This window comes from Ailuropoda melanoleuca, chromosome 1, assembly GCF_002007445.2.
Source record: "Ailuropoda melanoleuca isolate Jingjing chromosome 1, ASM200744v2, whole genome shotgun sequence".
Taxonomy (NCBI): domain Eukaryota; kingdom Metazoa; phylum Chordata; class Mammalia; order Carnivora; family Ursidae; genus Ailuropoda; species Ailuropoda melanoleuca.
The window spans coordinates 5343870-5360394 of NC_048218.1; the positions used below are offsets into that span (position 1 = coordinate 5343870).

General features: G+C 48.8%; 1 protein-coding gene across 1 annotated transcript in view; it reads left to right on the forward strand.

The window, feature by feature from the left end:
* Nucleotides 1-16525, forward strand: part of DSCAM (DS cell adhesion molecule) — a gene marked incomplete at its 5' end in the record, with an annotated part of 727362 nt that overhangs the window by 575303 nt on the left and 135534 nt on the right. Inside the window, 3 exons of the mRNA XM_034653984.1 lie at nt 7348-7544; nt 8571-8667; nt 9319-9447. Of these exons, the coding sequence (XP_034509875.1) occupies nt 7348-7544; nt 8571-8667; nt 9319-9447 (423 nt within the window). The remainder of the gene's footprint in view (nt 1-7347; nt 7545-8570; nt 8668-9318; nt 9448-16525) is intronic.

Consider the following 16525-nt stretch of genomic DNA (forward strand, 5'->3'; position numbering starts at 1 on the left):
CACGAGTGTGAGTCGAGCTGCAGTGTGCACGGCTTTCCATGGCTGGTGGCAGCGGCTCCCTTCCACCCCTGCATCTTTCTGCTGCAAGAAAGTAGGTCAGATGATGCTCCCTTGTGCCATGAGAACGCAGATTTCCTGAATGTTGAGATGCTGTTAGATGATACCCTGGCTTATGAAGGAAACTTATAAACCAATGTATCATGGTGTAAAATGGCACCTTACTTAATGGGTAATTTTGCAGGAGACGCACACAGCACACAGTCTCTGAACAAAGCTCTCTTGGTCTAGAGTTTCTTTGCCCCCACAGCCTCTGCGTGGTACCAACCCCTGTTAAATTGCCCCATCCATTTGTTATGCTTCAGAAATCCTTGCCAAAAGCACTGCTCTGCTGACATGTTGTCATCTCTTAGCACCCATGACCTTGACAGGTGGAAAGGTCATAACTTTAGACATTAGCATTGTAAGAGGCCATGATAATGATTCATTTTTAGAAAGTCTTTTTGACCATTTCTTTACCCGGCTGCAAATACTTGGGTGGGATAGGAGAATGTGGGCTGGGTCAGGCCGTGTCTGACCAAATAACGAGCTTATTCACCAGACCTAAAATACCTGTTTTGGATGGGACACTCTTCTAAAGGAGACATGTGAGTAGAAAGAGAAGTATCTTTTGCAGAGTAAGATGGGCAAGCCACGAACAAGCCAGAGGTGGACGATTTCGTCAAGGCATGGCTCCCATGTGGAATGCGGTTAAGCTTTTCCTTATTACGACAAGGAAAGAACAGAAAACAGGTCCTCAAAGCAATGCTGCATTTTTCTTAGGGAGCAGTAACATGTTCTTCCAGTGGATTGTTTTAAAGAAATAGGAAATTACCTTCTGGGCTAACAGCAACCTTCATAGTGCATTTGCTCCCCTGCATCGCAGCTCGTAGGTAGGACAGAAAGCCATTATTTCAGAACTGGTTCCCTCTCCTAAGAAGAAGAAGAAATGATAAAATATCCTGTACTTGCCGTGTCCTCGTGGGAAATCTCTCTATTTTCATTCTCTGCCATTTTACAAACGACACCGTGAGGCGCTAGCAGGGACTGGTTTCTGGAACCCAGCTCTGCCCCTGGAGCCCCTCCATCCTGTGCTCTGCTCAGGGGGCTGCAGGAATCATATGTGAGTTTCACAGTTTCCGACTCAGGTCCCCCAGCTCTGAGAGGAAGAAGGAGAAGTAAGTATCTCTTCTTTTTGGACCCACGACAGATTTGTTCACAGTTTTGCAAGGTCAGGTTGGGTGGCTGTGGGATCTTTAATTAGCATGATTCAGCGCTTTGCTCTTGTGAGAAAAAAATCTTGGTTAATGGATTTGAGCCCAAACTGGAAGTGTCTTTAGTAAAGAAGCTTTAGGAAGGAGTTGTGCCCCAAATCCTGAGCAGACCACAGACCCCAAACGAAAGTCCACATCCATTCCTCATCTGAAGACCTCCCCCCCCCTTCAGGGCATGAAGAAATAAGTCCCTGCCGTCAGAGACATGGAGACGCCATCAGCATATGCTTGTGTGGCACTGACTCTGTGCTGTGGGCTGGCTCTGTTCACCCTCTCAACAATCATTACCTCCCTGTGACAAAGAACAGCACTGAGGCCCAGAGCAGATAAGTGACTAGGGCCACGCAGTGACCAACCAGCACATCTAAGATTCACACTGAGGCTGTACAACACCAGGTTGTGCAGGCTGACGACAACCCAACCTATAACAATGATTCTGCAACTGGGGATCGCTTTGGAAACTACGCTTGCTCTCCATTACATCTTTCTCTGCAAAGCAATCCAATAGAAATCGTTTTGTTTGCTCGTTTGTTTCAAAATAGAACATCTGCCGTACCCCCCAAAGAGCCAAGACCTATGATTAAGGTCAGCTCAAAACAATACTTAGTCTCCTATTATAGAAAACCCCCCAAATAATAATAATAAATAAACATAATGGTTTATACTTTTTTCTCATATGAATGTTTTCTGGAGGGAGGCAGACAGGCTTGGGCATGATCGCTCATGGCATCATCAAGGGCCCAGGCTCCCATCTTCAGAGTCATCTCATGGTCCGAAATGACAGCTGGCACTCTAGATATTAGATCCCGATGTCAGGCTGGAACAGGAGGAAACAGAGAAAGCCCAAAGGGCTTCCACCCAGCAGAGCTTGCCTCCCAGGAGACCTAGATGCATCATGGCCTTGAGCTGGCAATACCCAACTGTAAGAAAAACTTGGAAACACATTCTTTTATTCAGGTGTATTTTTAATAATGTGTCTTGTTAAAAGCTGGGGAAAGAGGGAAAAATGGGCTTCCAGGGGTAACTGGAAATTTCTGCTCAGTCAGCAGTCCATACCTACTGTCAGAGTTTCAGAGGGCCCCATAAATAATAGCCCTGAGTTCAGAATCGAGCAAGAGATGGACACAGGAGTAGGGTGGTTTGATCTCAGCTTTCTGGATTTTGCAGATGCTACACTCTAGAACTAGGGAGACTGAACCACCCAGGCTCTGCCAGAGCTGCAGACATACACACGTCTTGCTTGGACACATCCTCTTTCATCACGGGAAGTTTGTAGATCAGAACACGTGTCCTCTGCCAACAGGTAACTAGAAGGGACTGGTCACACTTCTCAGTTCCTCCCCAACTCTCAAATCAGGTTAGTCACTGCCTCTCCATTCAGGAGGGAGGTCAGGAGTGTTGCTTTCATCGATGGTCCCCCCACATGGAAGCATAAGGATTGGGGGCATTTCCCCCAACAACCACCTGCCCATTTTAGCTGCTGCGGCCTCATTTTTTAAATGATGTTCCTGTTCTTTTATTTCTGGTCTGCAAATTTTTCTGCATACATCCAACACTATGCTAGGAAGCATATAACCACCAGATCTCCAAAAACATGCACAAATAAAAATAAAATATATCATACTCAGCATCGTCAATTCCACAGAGCCAACTCCTTATCATAAAATACTTTAGTTGCCTTTCTATGAACCCTCGTGTCTGTAGTCACCATATGGCTGCTATGCTGAACCAGTGTTGTTCCAACATGAAGGTCGTTCAGTGCTTTTGTTTGTAGTAACAGGAAAGACGGAAGCAAAACAGGAAGACTGATCAGGGAATGTCATTCATTTATCAATGATGTGAGTGAATTGTTTGCTGAATCAGATGAACCAGACTTCTTTGCTGAATCTGGAGTACTGGAAGAATAATTTCTCAATATTTGGAGCTATGTAAAATGTAATAGCTGCAGACATATCATCTTTGTTATTAACTTTTTCTCCATCCCTTTCTTAAATCCAGACAATCAACAAAACAGTAAACCAAGCCTGATTCGTCGCATCTACAAACGTGGGGATGCGCTGACTCATTAACTCCTAAGTCCCACAGCGTCCCTGTCAGTCAGTTCTACACAAATCCACTGGTGTCTTCCTGAGTTTCCAGACAAGCCCATCCAGGGCCCCAAATCCCTGCAGCCCTGAGCATTTCTGGTAGGGTCTCCACCTCGCATTGGGTTTAAAACGCAGAAGCCACCAGTTAGCATTACTCATGTCCCCACCGGTACACCTTGGCTCACTCCCCAGACACCCCCATTTTTCAACATCATTAGAGTGAGGTCCAGGATCATCATCACAGACCCAGTGGAGGCAAAGCAGCAGAGTGACTCCTTGCTTTAAACTCAAATAAATCCACACACTGACATACATCCAAGTGAAAACATAAATATTTTGTGACCTAGGTGTCTTCTCTAGCAACAAGTTGACGAATATGGGCTCGATGTAACAGAGGCTGCCCCGATCGTGGATACTTGAATTATTTTTCTTATTTTCATCCACTTTTTTTTGCCCTTAATTTTATCCAGTGAATCTTACAATAGGCAACCAATTCCGGTCTATAAAGATCAAGAAGCATCTTGGGAGATTCTCAAATAATTTGGCTCCTTCAGACATACTTTTTAAAAAGAAAAACTCCACTGCATTTCAGATTTCTAAGTAATTTTATAGCATACACAAATATGGAGTTTACAATTATCATGGAAAATAATTTTTCAGCAGTAGCAAAGACCCCAACTTGCCACACTGAGCACACCCGAAACGTCCTAAATAGCCAGTCCCCCACCACTGAAGACATTGTGCCAAGAGCCCACGCATTGCTAGCACCACCAGGAGAAAAATGTTGAAGCCATCTGGAAAGACAGTGTGGCAGTTTCTCAAAAAGTTAAACAGAATTTCCATGTGACTCAGCAGTTCCTCCTAGGGATCCACTTGGGAAGAGTGAAAACATAGGTCCTCACAAGAACCCGCACCCAAATGTTGATAGCGGCATTATCCGTAATATCCCCAAAGTGGAAACAATGCCAATGGGCAACAAGGGACGGATGAGTGAACAGAACGTGCAAATCCCATGCAATGCCATATTATTCAGCAGCAAAGAGGAACAAAGAGCTGATACACACTACAGTACGGATGAACCTGGAAAATACGCTCAGTGAGAAAAAGCCATAAAGTTAGACATGAAAAAATACCTACTGTGGGATCCCATTTATGGGAAATGTCTAGAAAAGGCAAATCTAGAAGGACGAATGTCGATTAGTGATTGCCTGGGACTGGGGTGGGAAAGGACTATCAGTGGGTGTGGGGGAATCCTTTCAGGGTAATGGAAATGTTCTAAAACTTGCTGTGGTGATAATTCTATACACTTGTGTTGGGCTGTAATAGTGTGTGTGTATTGGATAATGTAAATATACTTGTGTTGTCCCCCCCAAAATGCATGCCCACCTGAGCCCACCTGAGAACATGACTTCATGTGGAAATAAGTTATTTGCAGATAAAATTAGTTAAGATGAAGTCATAACGCATGAGGGTGAGTCCTACACCCAATGACTGGTGTCCTTATAAGAAATCCCCATGAAGATACGGCAAAACCCTCAAGGAAGAACATGATAGGAAATGGGGGCAGAGATGAGAGCGAGGTGGCCACAAACCAAGGAGCTGCAGGGCCACCAAAAGCCAGAAGAGGCAGGGAAAGAGTCTTCCCTAGAACTTGGGAGAGGGCATAGCCCTGCCAGCACCTTGATCTCAGACTGGCTGCCAGACCTGTGAGAGAGCAGATTTCTGCTGTTGAAGCCATGCAGCTCATGGTGGTCGGTTACAGCTGTCCTAGGAAAAAATACAAGAGTAAACCCCATTCAGCTGTACATTTAAAGCAGGTGATTTTTATGGTATGTAAATTAGACCTCAAAAAAGCTGTTGAGAAAGATTAAATTTTTTCTCGAACCAGCTGGAGGAAGTGAGGGATCAGGGACGGAAGTGGGGCTCAAGAACAAAGCTGGCTGCCACGCAGGTGTGCCGGAAGAGGGACCTCACCACTGCTGTGGATAAAACGTGGGGCTCCCAGTGCTGCTTCTCCCAGTCAGTCTGTCCACTCCGTGCTCTTCCTCTCTGCTACGCACCTGCTGACTGAGTGCGGGATCTCCTGTGGGTGTCCAGGCTACAGAGCTGGGAGATTTTTTTGCTCGTCGTATGTCTCAAACCACTCGGGTATGCTGCGGGGGAAGACGGGACTCAGTACATGCCAGTCTGAAAAGAAGGCACCGTGTTTGGTCACCTGCCCAAGGAGCAGCGGAGGGCTTCTAGGTGGCCAGTATGGTCCACAAGTATGAGCTTGACCTTAGAAATGAAGAAAGGCCTTTCTCCCCATGATGGTGGAAATGAGGCCAAAAACAGGAAACATATAGATTTATTTTGGTTGTTGTTCAAATCCTCTTGGTCCTTTTTTGAGAGTGTATTTTTTCCTTCTTGTGTTTTTAAACAATCTTTAAACATCTCGTGTATAATTGTTTTATAGTCTGTGTCTGATCATTCTAGCATCTGCGGTGCTTGGGCTGATTCTCAGGGACGGTGGGTCGTGTTCTCGTGTGTTTTGTACTTCTGGTTTCTTAGCTCATGTTCGACAGAGGTTCATCTGGGAGAACTCTGACGGGCCTGGATGGAGTGTGCCTCCCTCTGGAGCGTGCTTGTGTTTCTTGTGCTACGATCTTCAGGCCTATGGCCAAAGTAGGATCACCAGCATCTGGACCCTTGAGCGTGAATCCAGCTCCAAACCGATGCAGAGTCAGACCAGCTACTGAGTCTCAGGGGAGGCTTGGTTTCTTCATTCATTACACGAGCCAAGGCAGTTTGCTTCTCCCTTTGCCTGTGTGGACCTTGTTGTCATGTTGTAGGTATTTTCTCTGAAGGTGAAGCCCTTTGAGGAGCCTGGTTTGAGGGGCCCACTTTCAACCCCCTGCCTCGCAGGTAGTCAGGGCCCCAGCATCTTAATACCTGTGGTCTTTCAACATTCACTTCTGTTTCTGGCCCCTGGGATTTCTCTCACTTTCTTATAAGCTCAGTGTGCATTTAGAAAGACACTCGTTATGTGCTGCCCTGCATTTCTAGGTGGTATGTGGAACGGGAGCAGAGTCTTAAGTCACCCAGCATAGTGATGGAGGTCCTTAGATGAATTTTGTGGTGGGAGAGGGGGAACTTGAGAAGTTCACAAGCAAAGCTTTCTGTTTGCTTGGTAAAATGGAGTTGAGATTCCCTGCCATGTGATGGGTCTGAGGTCTCCAGGTGACCATGACAGGTTGTAACAACTGTGGGAGATGGGCATAGCTAGACGTCACCCCAGCGACTGGTCAGCAGCAATCAGGGCCCCAGCCTAAGTTGATAAGTAAGGTTTTAGATTTCCACCATTGAAAATGGTAGTTAGAGGGGTGCCTGGGTGGCACAGTCGTTAAGCATCTGCCTTCAGCTCAGGGCATGATCCCGGCGTTCTGGGATCGAGCCCCACATCAGGCTCCTCTGCTTGGGAGCCTGCTTCTTCCTCTCCCACTCCCCCTGCTTGTGTTCCCTCTCTCGCTGGCTGTCTCTATCTCTGTCAAAAAAAAAAAAAAAATTTAAAAAAAAAAAAAAAAAGAAAATGGTAGTTAGAAACTGTCATTTCATGACAGCCGCCTCTCCAGTCTATTCAGAACTAAAATTGTTTTCCTACGTGTCCAAGGGGACGTGGGCTATGTTCCGTGATCTGTGTGTGTGCCCACAGTGAGCTGGGGAAAAAGCAATGCCCCCCGAATGTGAAATCCGGCAGCAGCTTCTGAATGAATGAGCTGAGGGCTCATGTCATCAGGTTTTACTTTTCTGCCACCTTCCCTCTCTTCTGTTCATGATTCCTGCCCCTCAGTTTCTTGAATACATTGTATTTCAAAGAAACCCTTCTTCAAGCATGATTTAGTTGAGTGTTACGGTGGGGAAATCAAGAATGCTGCTTTGCCAAATAAGTCGTGTCCCTCTTGGGTTTTCAGTTCCTGCGATGATCACGTCCTATCCAAACACGACCCTGGCCACTCAGGGTCAGAAGAAAGAAATGAGCTGCGCGGCCCATGGCGAGAAGCCCATCATAGTCCGCTGGGAGAAGGAGGACCGGATCATCAACCCTGAGATGGCCCGTTATCTCGTGTCCACCAAGGAGGTGGGAGAGGAGGTGATCTCCACTCTGCAGGTAAAACATAGAAGAGAGCGGGTCAGAGTCTAACTGCATCGGCAGGATAATCCTGTCCTTTCGCCTAAGTGGACGCATGTGGGTGATAAACAGCAAATCATCTTTCAGGACTTATTTCTGACGCACCATTTCTCTCCCACTGCTTACAGCAACTTTACTGAGTCGCCGACAAAAATAGGGCTTGATCTTAAGTGTTATGAAGAATAAAATGATGAATATGCCAGGGAACCCAACTGTTATAAAAAAAAAATGGGAGGAATCGAGTCTCTTAATGACAGTTAATCCTGGAGGATTGCCCTCTGGTGCTGTGCACCTGTTTTAATGTCCTGCAGGAAAAAAAACTAGATGGGCTTTGTAAGGAAACATGTTGCTTTTTTGGGAAAGATCCAACATAAAACTTCTGTCCTTTATAGAGGATCACAAAAGCTAGCAAAAAGTATTATAGTCCCTTATATTTTTTAGTATTATTGGTAGTTGACTGAATGGCGTCTTCAGTAGGGGGAGAAGAGACGCCGTAGCTTACACGGGAAAAAAGAAAGCCCTGTGTTTCAAACACTGAGATTGATTCACACGCATCTCCAATCCGCAGCTCCAATCCTGGAGTCCCTCTAGAGAGAACTCTAATGAGGGTCCTGCCGGACCAAGTATTTACTGCAGGATTTATAGATCTGCTTCTTTGAGCAGCATTGCTTTGGATGCACTAAAGACACACTGCGAGAAAAATAAATGCATATGTGGAATGTACATCCGCCTGACTATGGCATCCTACGTAAATTACACATGCAACTTAATGAGCTGGCACCTGACCTTGATCGTGTACATCGAACCTGTCCATCTACACCATCACAATTGCACTGCAATAATTTGCTCTCAGGGTGTGTGTGTGTGTGTGTGTGTGTGTGTGCACACGCATGTTGGGGATGCAAGAAGGGTGGGAGTGGAGAGATTTTTACAGCCAAAAGCCCCTGTAGTTGTCTTCGCTCCATGCTGCTGGATAAGATGGATTTCTTTCTCCTTTACACATAGATTTTGCCAACTGTTAGAGAAGATTCTGGCTTCTTCTCCTGTCATGCTATCAATTCTTATGGGGAGGACCGTGGAATAATTCAGCTCACAGTGCAAGGTAGGAAGGAGACCTAATTGGGGGAAAACGCGGCTTTTAGGACAGTAAGTGTATGCCCAGGCTCGGACCTCTGTGTGGACTCAGCTTGCTACATAACCCCTCCTGATTCCCAGAAAATTTTGAGTGTGTTCAAAGTTGGTGTTAAAATGGTATTTTGCAGTGTGCATGATTGTGTCATGGTGCAGCCCCAAAACACAGGGAACAGAGTCCTAAAAGGAATGGGGCCAGATGACCCAGCAGTCCCATTAAAGGCACTGAATACAGGAGTGTGCCCGCTTAGCCGAATGGTGGGAATCCTTATGCCAGATGATCCAAAGGAGAAGGGAAGTTTAACATTGGAAGCCAAAATATTTTTTGAGTTCTGGATTCCAAACCAGAAGAGTGACATTTAATCCACATCCCACTTTGGCCCTGCCGTATAGCCCTGCTGTATAGCCCTGCCGTATAGCCCTGCTGTAAACACCAGGCAGTTTGGGAAAATGGAATTTCTCCTCCCCAAAATGTGATTAGGAAACAATTGCTCCCCAGTAAGCGTGTCAGCAACCATCGAAGGCTGACAAAGCTTTTCTGAGCCGTACTCAGCATTTCCACCCGCGTCTTCTGCCTGAGCCATGTTTGAACTAAGCCCGGGTTTTCCTGTCGATTGTGCAGAGCCCCCAGACCCTCCCGAAATTGAGATCAAAGACGTGAAAGCACGCACAATCACCCTCAGGTGGACCATGGGGTTTGACGGCAACAGCCCCATTACGGGCTACGATATTGAATGCAAAAATAAATCAGGTAAGTCCTTTATTTCCTCCAGCTTTATTTCCACTTCCAAAAGCCCTTTTCTTGTTCTCTTCGGTTATTCATGATTACCTGTAAGAATAAATTTGGACTCAAGGAAACTCAGAGGGAACTCTTTTTCCCAGCTTGTCTTTTCTTTCTCAGAGCATACTGCATTTCCTCTGTGGGGTGGGGTCTGTGTGCAGGGGTCTGTCTCTGCCTCAGCCCTCCCTCCTTTCTCTCCAGACCCCAGGCTTGCTTCCCGCCCCCCCACCCTAGCATTCTTGCCACCGACCAGTGGCGTGTTACGTTTTCTGCCACACCCCCTCCCCAGTCCTTTACATCCCATTTCCCCAGCCCAGGGGCTGCTCTAGGCAGGGACTTCCGTCGAGAGCCTGGGCTTCAGCTGTGCTTGGAGTCTGTAGAGACTCCGGAGCTTGTGCAGAGACAGGAGAGCTGCTCCGTGTGGAGATGGGCACGGACCCTGCAGGAAGGTTCTGGAAGAGCTGCAAGGACAGGCCAGGGGCACTTGCTCCTGCTTGGAGCATCACCTGCTTCCCCGGGGCCAGAGGGGCCATAAATAAAACAGAGCCGGTAGTCAGGACCATGACAGGTGTACCCATTTGTCCCCTTAAAGTGACAATGCCAGTGTGACTTGGAACTTGAGGGTCCATCAGGCCGAGGGTAGAAAGCCACCAGCGTGGCCTCTGCTTGGGCCTTTGTGTCTCATTAAAGAGATGAGACAGAGAAGAGATACCCACCAGCGTGGGTAGGGTTAACAGAATCCTCACAGACCCCCACGTAGCCTTGTTTTTCACTTTCTGGGCACCGTACTGGACCTCGGGTTACACAGTGGTGACCTACTCGGAATTTTTGGGCTGAAGCCGTAGTGAGAGTGAAGCTCGGGCAGCTGGAGGCAGGCCCTGAGTGAGGCGAGGTTTCAGGACCAGCGTGCAAGGGAGTGACGGGCTGGACAGGTGGCCGAGCGGGGAGCGTCCCAGCAGCAGCACGTGAACGCTAGGAGGAAGATGCTTCACTCCCAGAACAGTGGTTTTGGAAACAGCACTTGAGTCTTGCAGTACGCAGCTGCGTTGGGAAAGCACAGAAGAGCGGTGTGTTCACCGAAAGTCACGACAGAGCCCCAGCAGTGAGCCCTGCAGCCATGGGGCCTGCGGGGGCTCCGAGACAGGACGCAGGGGCTGCCAGTGGCTCGGTCACCGGGGAAGAGGACAGCCGGCACAGGCTGGGGATAGGGACGTAGTGACCGCAAGCTACCAGAAGACAGTGCTGGCCCAAATGGGGCTCTTTTGCAAGCTAGGACACATGGGCTTCCCCGGGGCCAAAGGGAAGAGAGGACACCTGCCTTTGTTGTGGAGACCCAGGTCAGGAAGGAGCCAACGAGTTCCAAGTTCTGAGACACACATGTGGAAGTGAAGGAAATGCTTCTTAGGTGAAGTGAGCATGTTCTAGAAGGGAATGGCCTGGACACTGACAATAACAAGGAGAACTCCAGAGAAAGGTAGACACACATCGTGGGGACAGTCCACAGTGTGCCCAGCGCGGGGTGGCCCCGCCAGTCTCTCTGGCTGAGCATAACCACAGGACCACAGTCTCCTGTGCTCTTGGCAAGGGTGCCTGGGGTCCTCTCGGGGGAGCAGTTCAGTGCCTCCCTGTCTTCAGGGGAATTGGCCGTTTCCAGGTGCTGGTTCCACAGCCAGCCCAGGCTCTAACCAGCTGTGTGCCTTCACTGTCCCCCTGCCCTCAGCATTCTCCACTGTGAAATGGGACACCACAGCATCTTCCGGGACAGGAGTCCCTCAAAGTCTACAGGCTGCCCTCTGGCTGGAGACCACCCCCTTGCCTGGACCCCACGGCTCCCATGCTTCCTCCCACCTGCTCCCTAGACCCCACCTCTCATGTCACGTCCACCAGGACGCGTTCCTGGCCCACACCCGAAGCCAGGCCTCCCGTCACGTGCTCCTACAGCATTATCTCCTTTTTTCCTGGCTGGCCGTCACAGGCGATCGTATAGTTGTTTCTGGGATTATGTTCTTTTTTCCCACAAATATATCAACATTTTCTTTTATTGCATCTGGATTTTGAGTCAAGTTAGAATTGATCTTCTCTACAGTCAGGCTATAAAAGCATCCACCCTTCCTTCTACTCGTATGGTTTCTTTCTCTCGCTCCTAGATTCAGATCTCTGATCCATTTGGACCTGATTCTCATGTATGCTGGGAGATATGAACCCAGTCTGCTCTTTGCCCAGATGAGACTCCTGCTGCCCCAACGTGACTTATTAAAAAGCCCACCTTTCCCCGGTGGTTTCAGATGCCACCTTCATCACCAACTAGCTTTCCCTGTGCTCCTCCCCCAATTTCTGGACTTTCTAGTCTATTCCATCGTTTTGTCTGTGACTGCATCAGCACCACACTATGTTCATCATGGAGGCTTCATGGGTTCTAACTTCTAGTAGGGCCAGCCTGCCCTTCTGACGTTGCCTTTCGACGTTTTCTTAGCTTTCCATAGGTGACCCTTAGGATCAGCTGAAACATTTTTGGCATGTTTTAGCGAGATTGCATCAACTTTGCACAGTAACTTAGGGAGAACTGACATTTGTATGATGTTGTGTCCGCCAGGAAGGTGTGTTGAAGTTCTAACCCCTGGCTCCACAGAATGGGACCGTCTTTGGGAACAAGGCCATTGAGGTTGTGCAGGCTGAGCCACAGGTCCTCTCCACTGGGTTGCAAGTTCCTGAGCCACGAGGCCTAGTTTTCCCCAACCTGTTCCTCCAACACTGAGCGCAGCACCTAGCCCGCTGTGGGCCCTCAGGGTGCACTTGGTGACCACTCTTTAACAAGGGAGTGGCTTTAAAGTCCCTCGCCCAGCGTCAGGCACGTAGCCAACATCCTCTAACTGGCAGCTTTGAGCATCAGTCTGGCACATGCACAATGCTTCTAAATCAAATGCCTCTAAAACCATCCGGGTCCCGCATCCGAGAACCCTCAGCACCCCCAGCACTCCCTGTAAGTTCCCCAGAGGAGGGAACTCTGGTGTTGTGTGCCCCTGATCCTAGCACCCAGCACAGCCCCGGCTGGCCGTGTGAGGAGCACTCAGGAAACACTTGGGACATTTAACTTACCTGCGAACCAAATCTAAGGATCCTCTCCACAGCATTTCCGAATTCTGAATTGATCGGCTCTACATAACCCATGTAGGAGAGCTCCTTACCTATGATCTGGCTGTGGTCAGACCCGTCCATCCTCCTCACTGTCCTTCCACCACACACAGCACCGGGGCCTGAGAGGTTCATGCAGCCCTGAAGCGAGTCTAACCCAGTTTGAGTTAGGATTGGTTCCAGGAGAGTCACTGGGAAAGAGCCCATGGGACAGGTGGGTCCAACTCCATGACCTCACGTCTCCAGCAGGGCCCTCCACACCCTCCACTGCTTTCAGTTTGAAAGTCCTGGGCAGCAGGCAGTAATTGTATTCACTGCTGTAAAAATCATGTTAGTCTTTTCATGTATTAGTTACTTCCTCAATAAGTATTGGGTGTATAAAAAGGGCAACTATAATTTAAGCTAGTGCAACTTATACACTAAGTAGAAAACTGATCCTTGAAATCACAACTTAAATGTCACTTCCTCCAGGAAGCCTTCCCTGGCCACCCATTTTATATTGTGCCCCCTCTATTCATATAGCATCCTGTCCGCCTTGGAACATTTAGTGGGCTTCTGGTTGCTTATTGAATACCCAGATCCTCTATTGGGAAAATGTTTAACCTCTATCTCTCCAACTAGGAAGGGCTCTTCTGACCCCTCAGGGCAGGGACCGTGTCTGAGGAGCCCTGTCCTGTGACCCTGGATCCCCCACAGTGAGCAGTCCACATATGAGACTTGTCATAAACATTTGTGAACTTGTTGACTCTCATCCCCCGTGTTAAGCAATGAAATCATCCCAAAAAGACACTTTCCTCTACTCTTCATTAATTTGCCAGGAGCATAAGGTGTTGCTATACTTGGCGTTTGTAACAGAGTGGGTCCCTGCAAGGGGGTCACGTGGTCTGTGCTTGAACAGTCCCAGCAGTGGAAACCCACCAGCCCCAGGAAAGCACAATTCTGCCTTGGGCCAGCCATGACTGTCACGAGTTCTTGCATCTCATGCACCAAAACAGACCTTCCTGAATCCCAGGGGATTCTCTTCCCACCCCTAAACCCTGTGGTCAAATGATACCCCTTCCAGGATTTGAAGACAGAGGACTCTCCTGCTTTCCTGTTTGCCAGGGTAAAAAAAAAAACATCCCAAGTCCCTTTACTTGTATCTCCTGCAGCCACCCCCGACCCTCTTGACCCGGTCCTGCACGCGCCATTGACTTCGCGCCGCGTGGCCCACAGTTCCACTGGTGGCTTTGGCTGCCATGTTACTTGGTTCCTAGAGAGCACTGCTTCTCCTCTCAAGGGACACAAAAACCTCTTCGCCACCCAATTCCAACATCTCACCCTGTGTGCTACCAGCTCCTCAGGCACGTTGCGGCATCCAGCTCCTTCCCCTCTTTGGAAGGCAGCCTGCCTCGTGCCCACGCCCCCTTCTTGCCCTGTCTCCTTCTGCACAGTGCCCCACAGATTGCCAAGGGGGCTCCAGGGCCTTGGGGACCTCTCTTGTTCTGGAACGTAACCATCCAGCCCAGGAAGCACAGACTCTCTTACACAGCGAGGTGCCGTCTTCCAGAGCCTTCTTTCTTGAGCCTCCCTTCCCCCCTCACCCTGAGACTATCTCCTCTACGGAGCAGACAGAGTAGAAGGGGCTTCCCTGTGCCCTGTGTCTCCCTTCTAGTAATCAGTGCAGTAGATGCGGTCCTTCTCTGAGCTGCCTCATAATTTTTAAATATTTAGAGTCATTTTGTCTCCAGAACATCCTTCTGGTCACCCTCACTCCTCCTGGTCTTTGGCTTCTAACAACTCTTCAGATCAAATTCACCCTTCTTACGTTTATCCTTGGTGATCTGCCGTCCCCCTGACTCGGTGTTGGACCCCCAAGTGGGGGTCCCCAGCAAGCACCCAGTGCAAGCACCCTGTCCCTGTGGGCTCCCTCAACCCTTCCCATGGATTATTGGGCATTTCAGAGGCAGGAATGTGAGTCTGAATTTCTCCATTCTCTTCCACTACCCATCTATCTGGGGCATGTCAGGGAACCCTGCCCACGGTTTCAGGAAACGCTCCTGACGTCTCCTTTCTAAACCAGGGTCCCGTGTGTTCTTGCACAGCTCTCCCCACTTCCGTCCCCCCACACTCATAGGGGTTACGGTAATTCTGTTCCCCTACCTTGCACTTGGCTAAACTCCTGGTCAGTAAGCCAAGTCAAGCCCTTGTCAGAACGTCTGCATCCAAACATATGAGACTTCCAGCAGATGTCTGGAGAATTGAAATCCGGTCTCATTAGGTGTCCTGCAGGGACTGTGTGGAGGGCACATGCTACCAGAAAATGACCTCAATCTTCAGTGTAACACAGGTGAGATCAAGCCCCAGCCCCACGTCATGCTGGCCGTGTGACAGGCCTGTGTTTCTTGACCTTCACAAGGAAAATAAAAATCCCTACCTCACCAGGATGTTGTAATAATTCAGTCAGCTGAAGGGTTCCAGACTCTAGCTGTGCTTCAGAATGACCCAGAGAGAGGCTTTGTAAAGCACGGGTTTCTGGGCACCATTACCCCGTGATTCTGATTCACTCGGTCTGAAAGTGCAGGTGTCACGAAGCTCCGAGGTGTTTCCAACGTGCCCACACATTTGGGGACCGCGGGAGTCACGTGTGTAAAATGCCTAGCGCAGCACTGGGGGAGCAGGTCAAACTCCCCAAGCCTGAGCTCCATCCACCGCGCTTTCCTCTGGCCACTGCTTTGATCAACCCTGCAGACCCATGGTCTGCCCTTCTCTGGGGGGCTGAACAACACTGGCTACAACACGCGGGTTTTTTTCCCCCCTCTGACCTCCCTTTGGGTTCGCCCAGTGGTGAGCACAAAGAATGACTTGGACAAGGATCCTGGCAGTGGCTGCGTTCTGTCAGGGGCCCCTCTTCTGAGGTCCCAGCCCTGTCTGGGCTCTGGCAATGCTGTCCCTTCCCGTTGGCCTTCCTGACCCCAGAGGGAGCAGCTCCCCATTCTTGCTAGATGCTGTGAAACTTAGCAAACCCTACAAGTTCCTCTAGCCCAGCCCACACCTTGATAAATAGTCCCCTTGTGAAGGATCTTCCAGTGTGACCTATAGGCCCTCCTTGACACTACATTTGTTCTCTGCAACCAGAAAGCACTGTCGCCCTCCTCCATGGGGCAGGAACACCTGTGATACAATCCCCCAACAATTCCATTCCCTGCCCTTCCTGTTCATGCCCTTCCCAGCACTCTCCATGCGTCCTCCAGCTCTTGGATTCCCAAACATGCATTTCCATTTGGGACTTACTCCTAAGTTTCTTTATTTTGTCTGTGGTATGCCCTTCCCAGTTGTACTTGTATTTCAATCTGCATTTCCATACTTGCAACGGTCAGGATCGTTCTGTGACTGTTCATAATGCCGTGTTACCTTTTCCAGCATGCTTTGCTAATAATCCACATCCCGCCCGTCTGTATGTCAGCATCTGCAATCAGAAGCAGTATTTCCAATCCCTGTCCTGACTCTTTCCTCCCGGGTAGTCACCTCTTTGTTTTTTTTTTTTTTAATTTTTTTATTATATTTTGTTAGTCACTATACAGTACATCCCTGGTTTCTGATGTAAAGTTTGATGATTCATTAGTTGTGTATAACACCCAGTGCACCATGCAATACGTGCCCTCCTTTACTACCCATCACCAGTCTATCCCATTCCCCCACTCCCCTCCCCTATGAAGCCCTCAGTTTGTTTCTTAGAGTCCATAGTCTCTCATGCTTCATTCCCCCTTCTGATTACCCCCCTTTCTTTATCCCTTTCTTCCCCTACCGATCATTCTAGTTCTTATGTTCCATAGATGAGAGAAACCATATGATAATTGTCTTTCTCTGCTTGACTTATTTCACTTAGCATTATCTCCTCCAGTGCCGTCCATGTTGCAGCAAATGTTGAGAATTC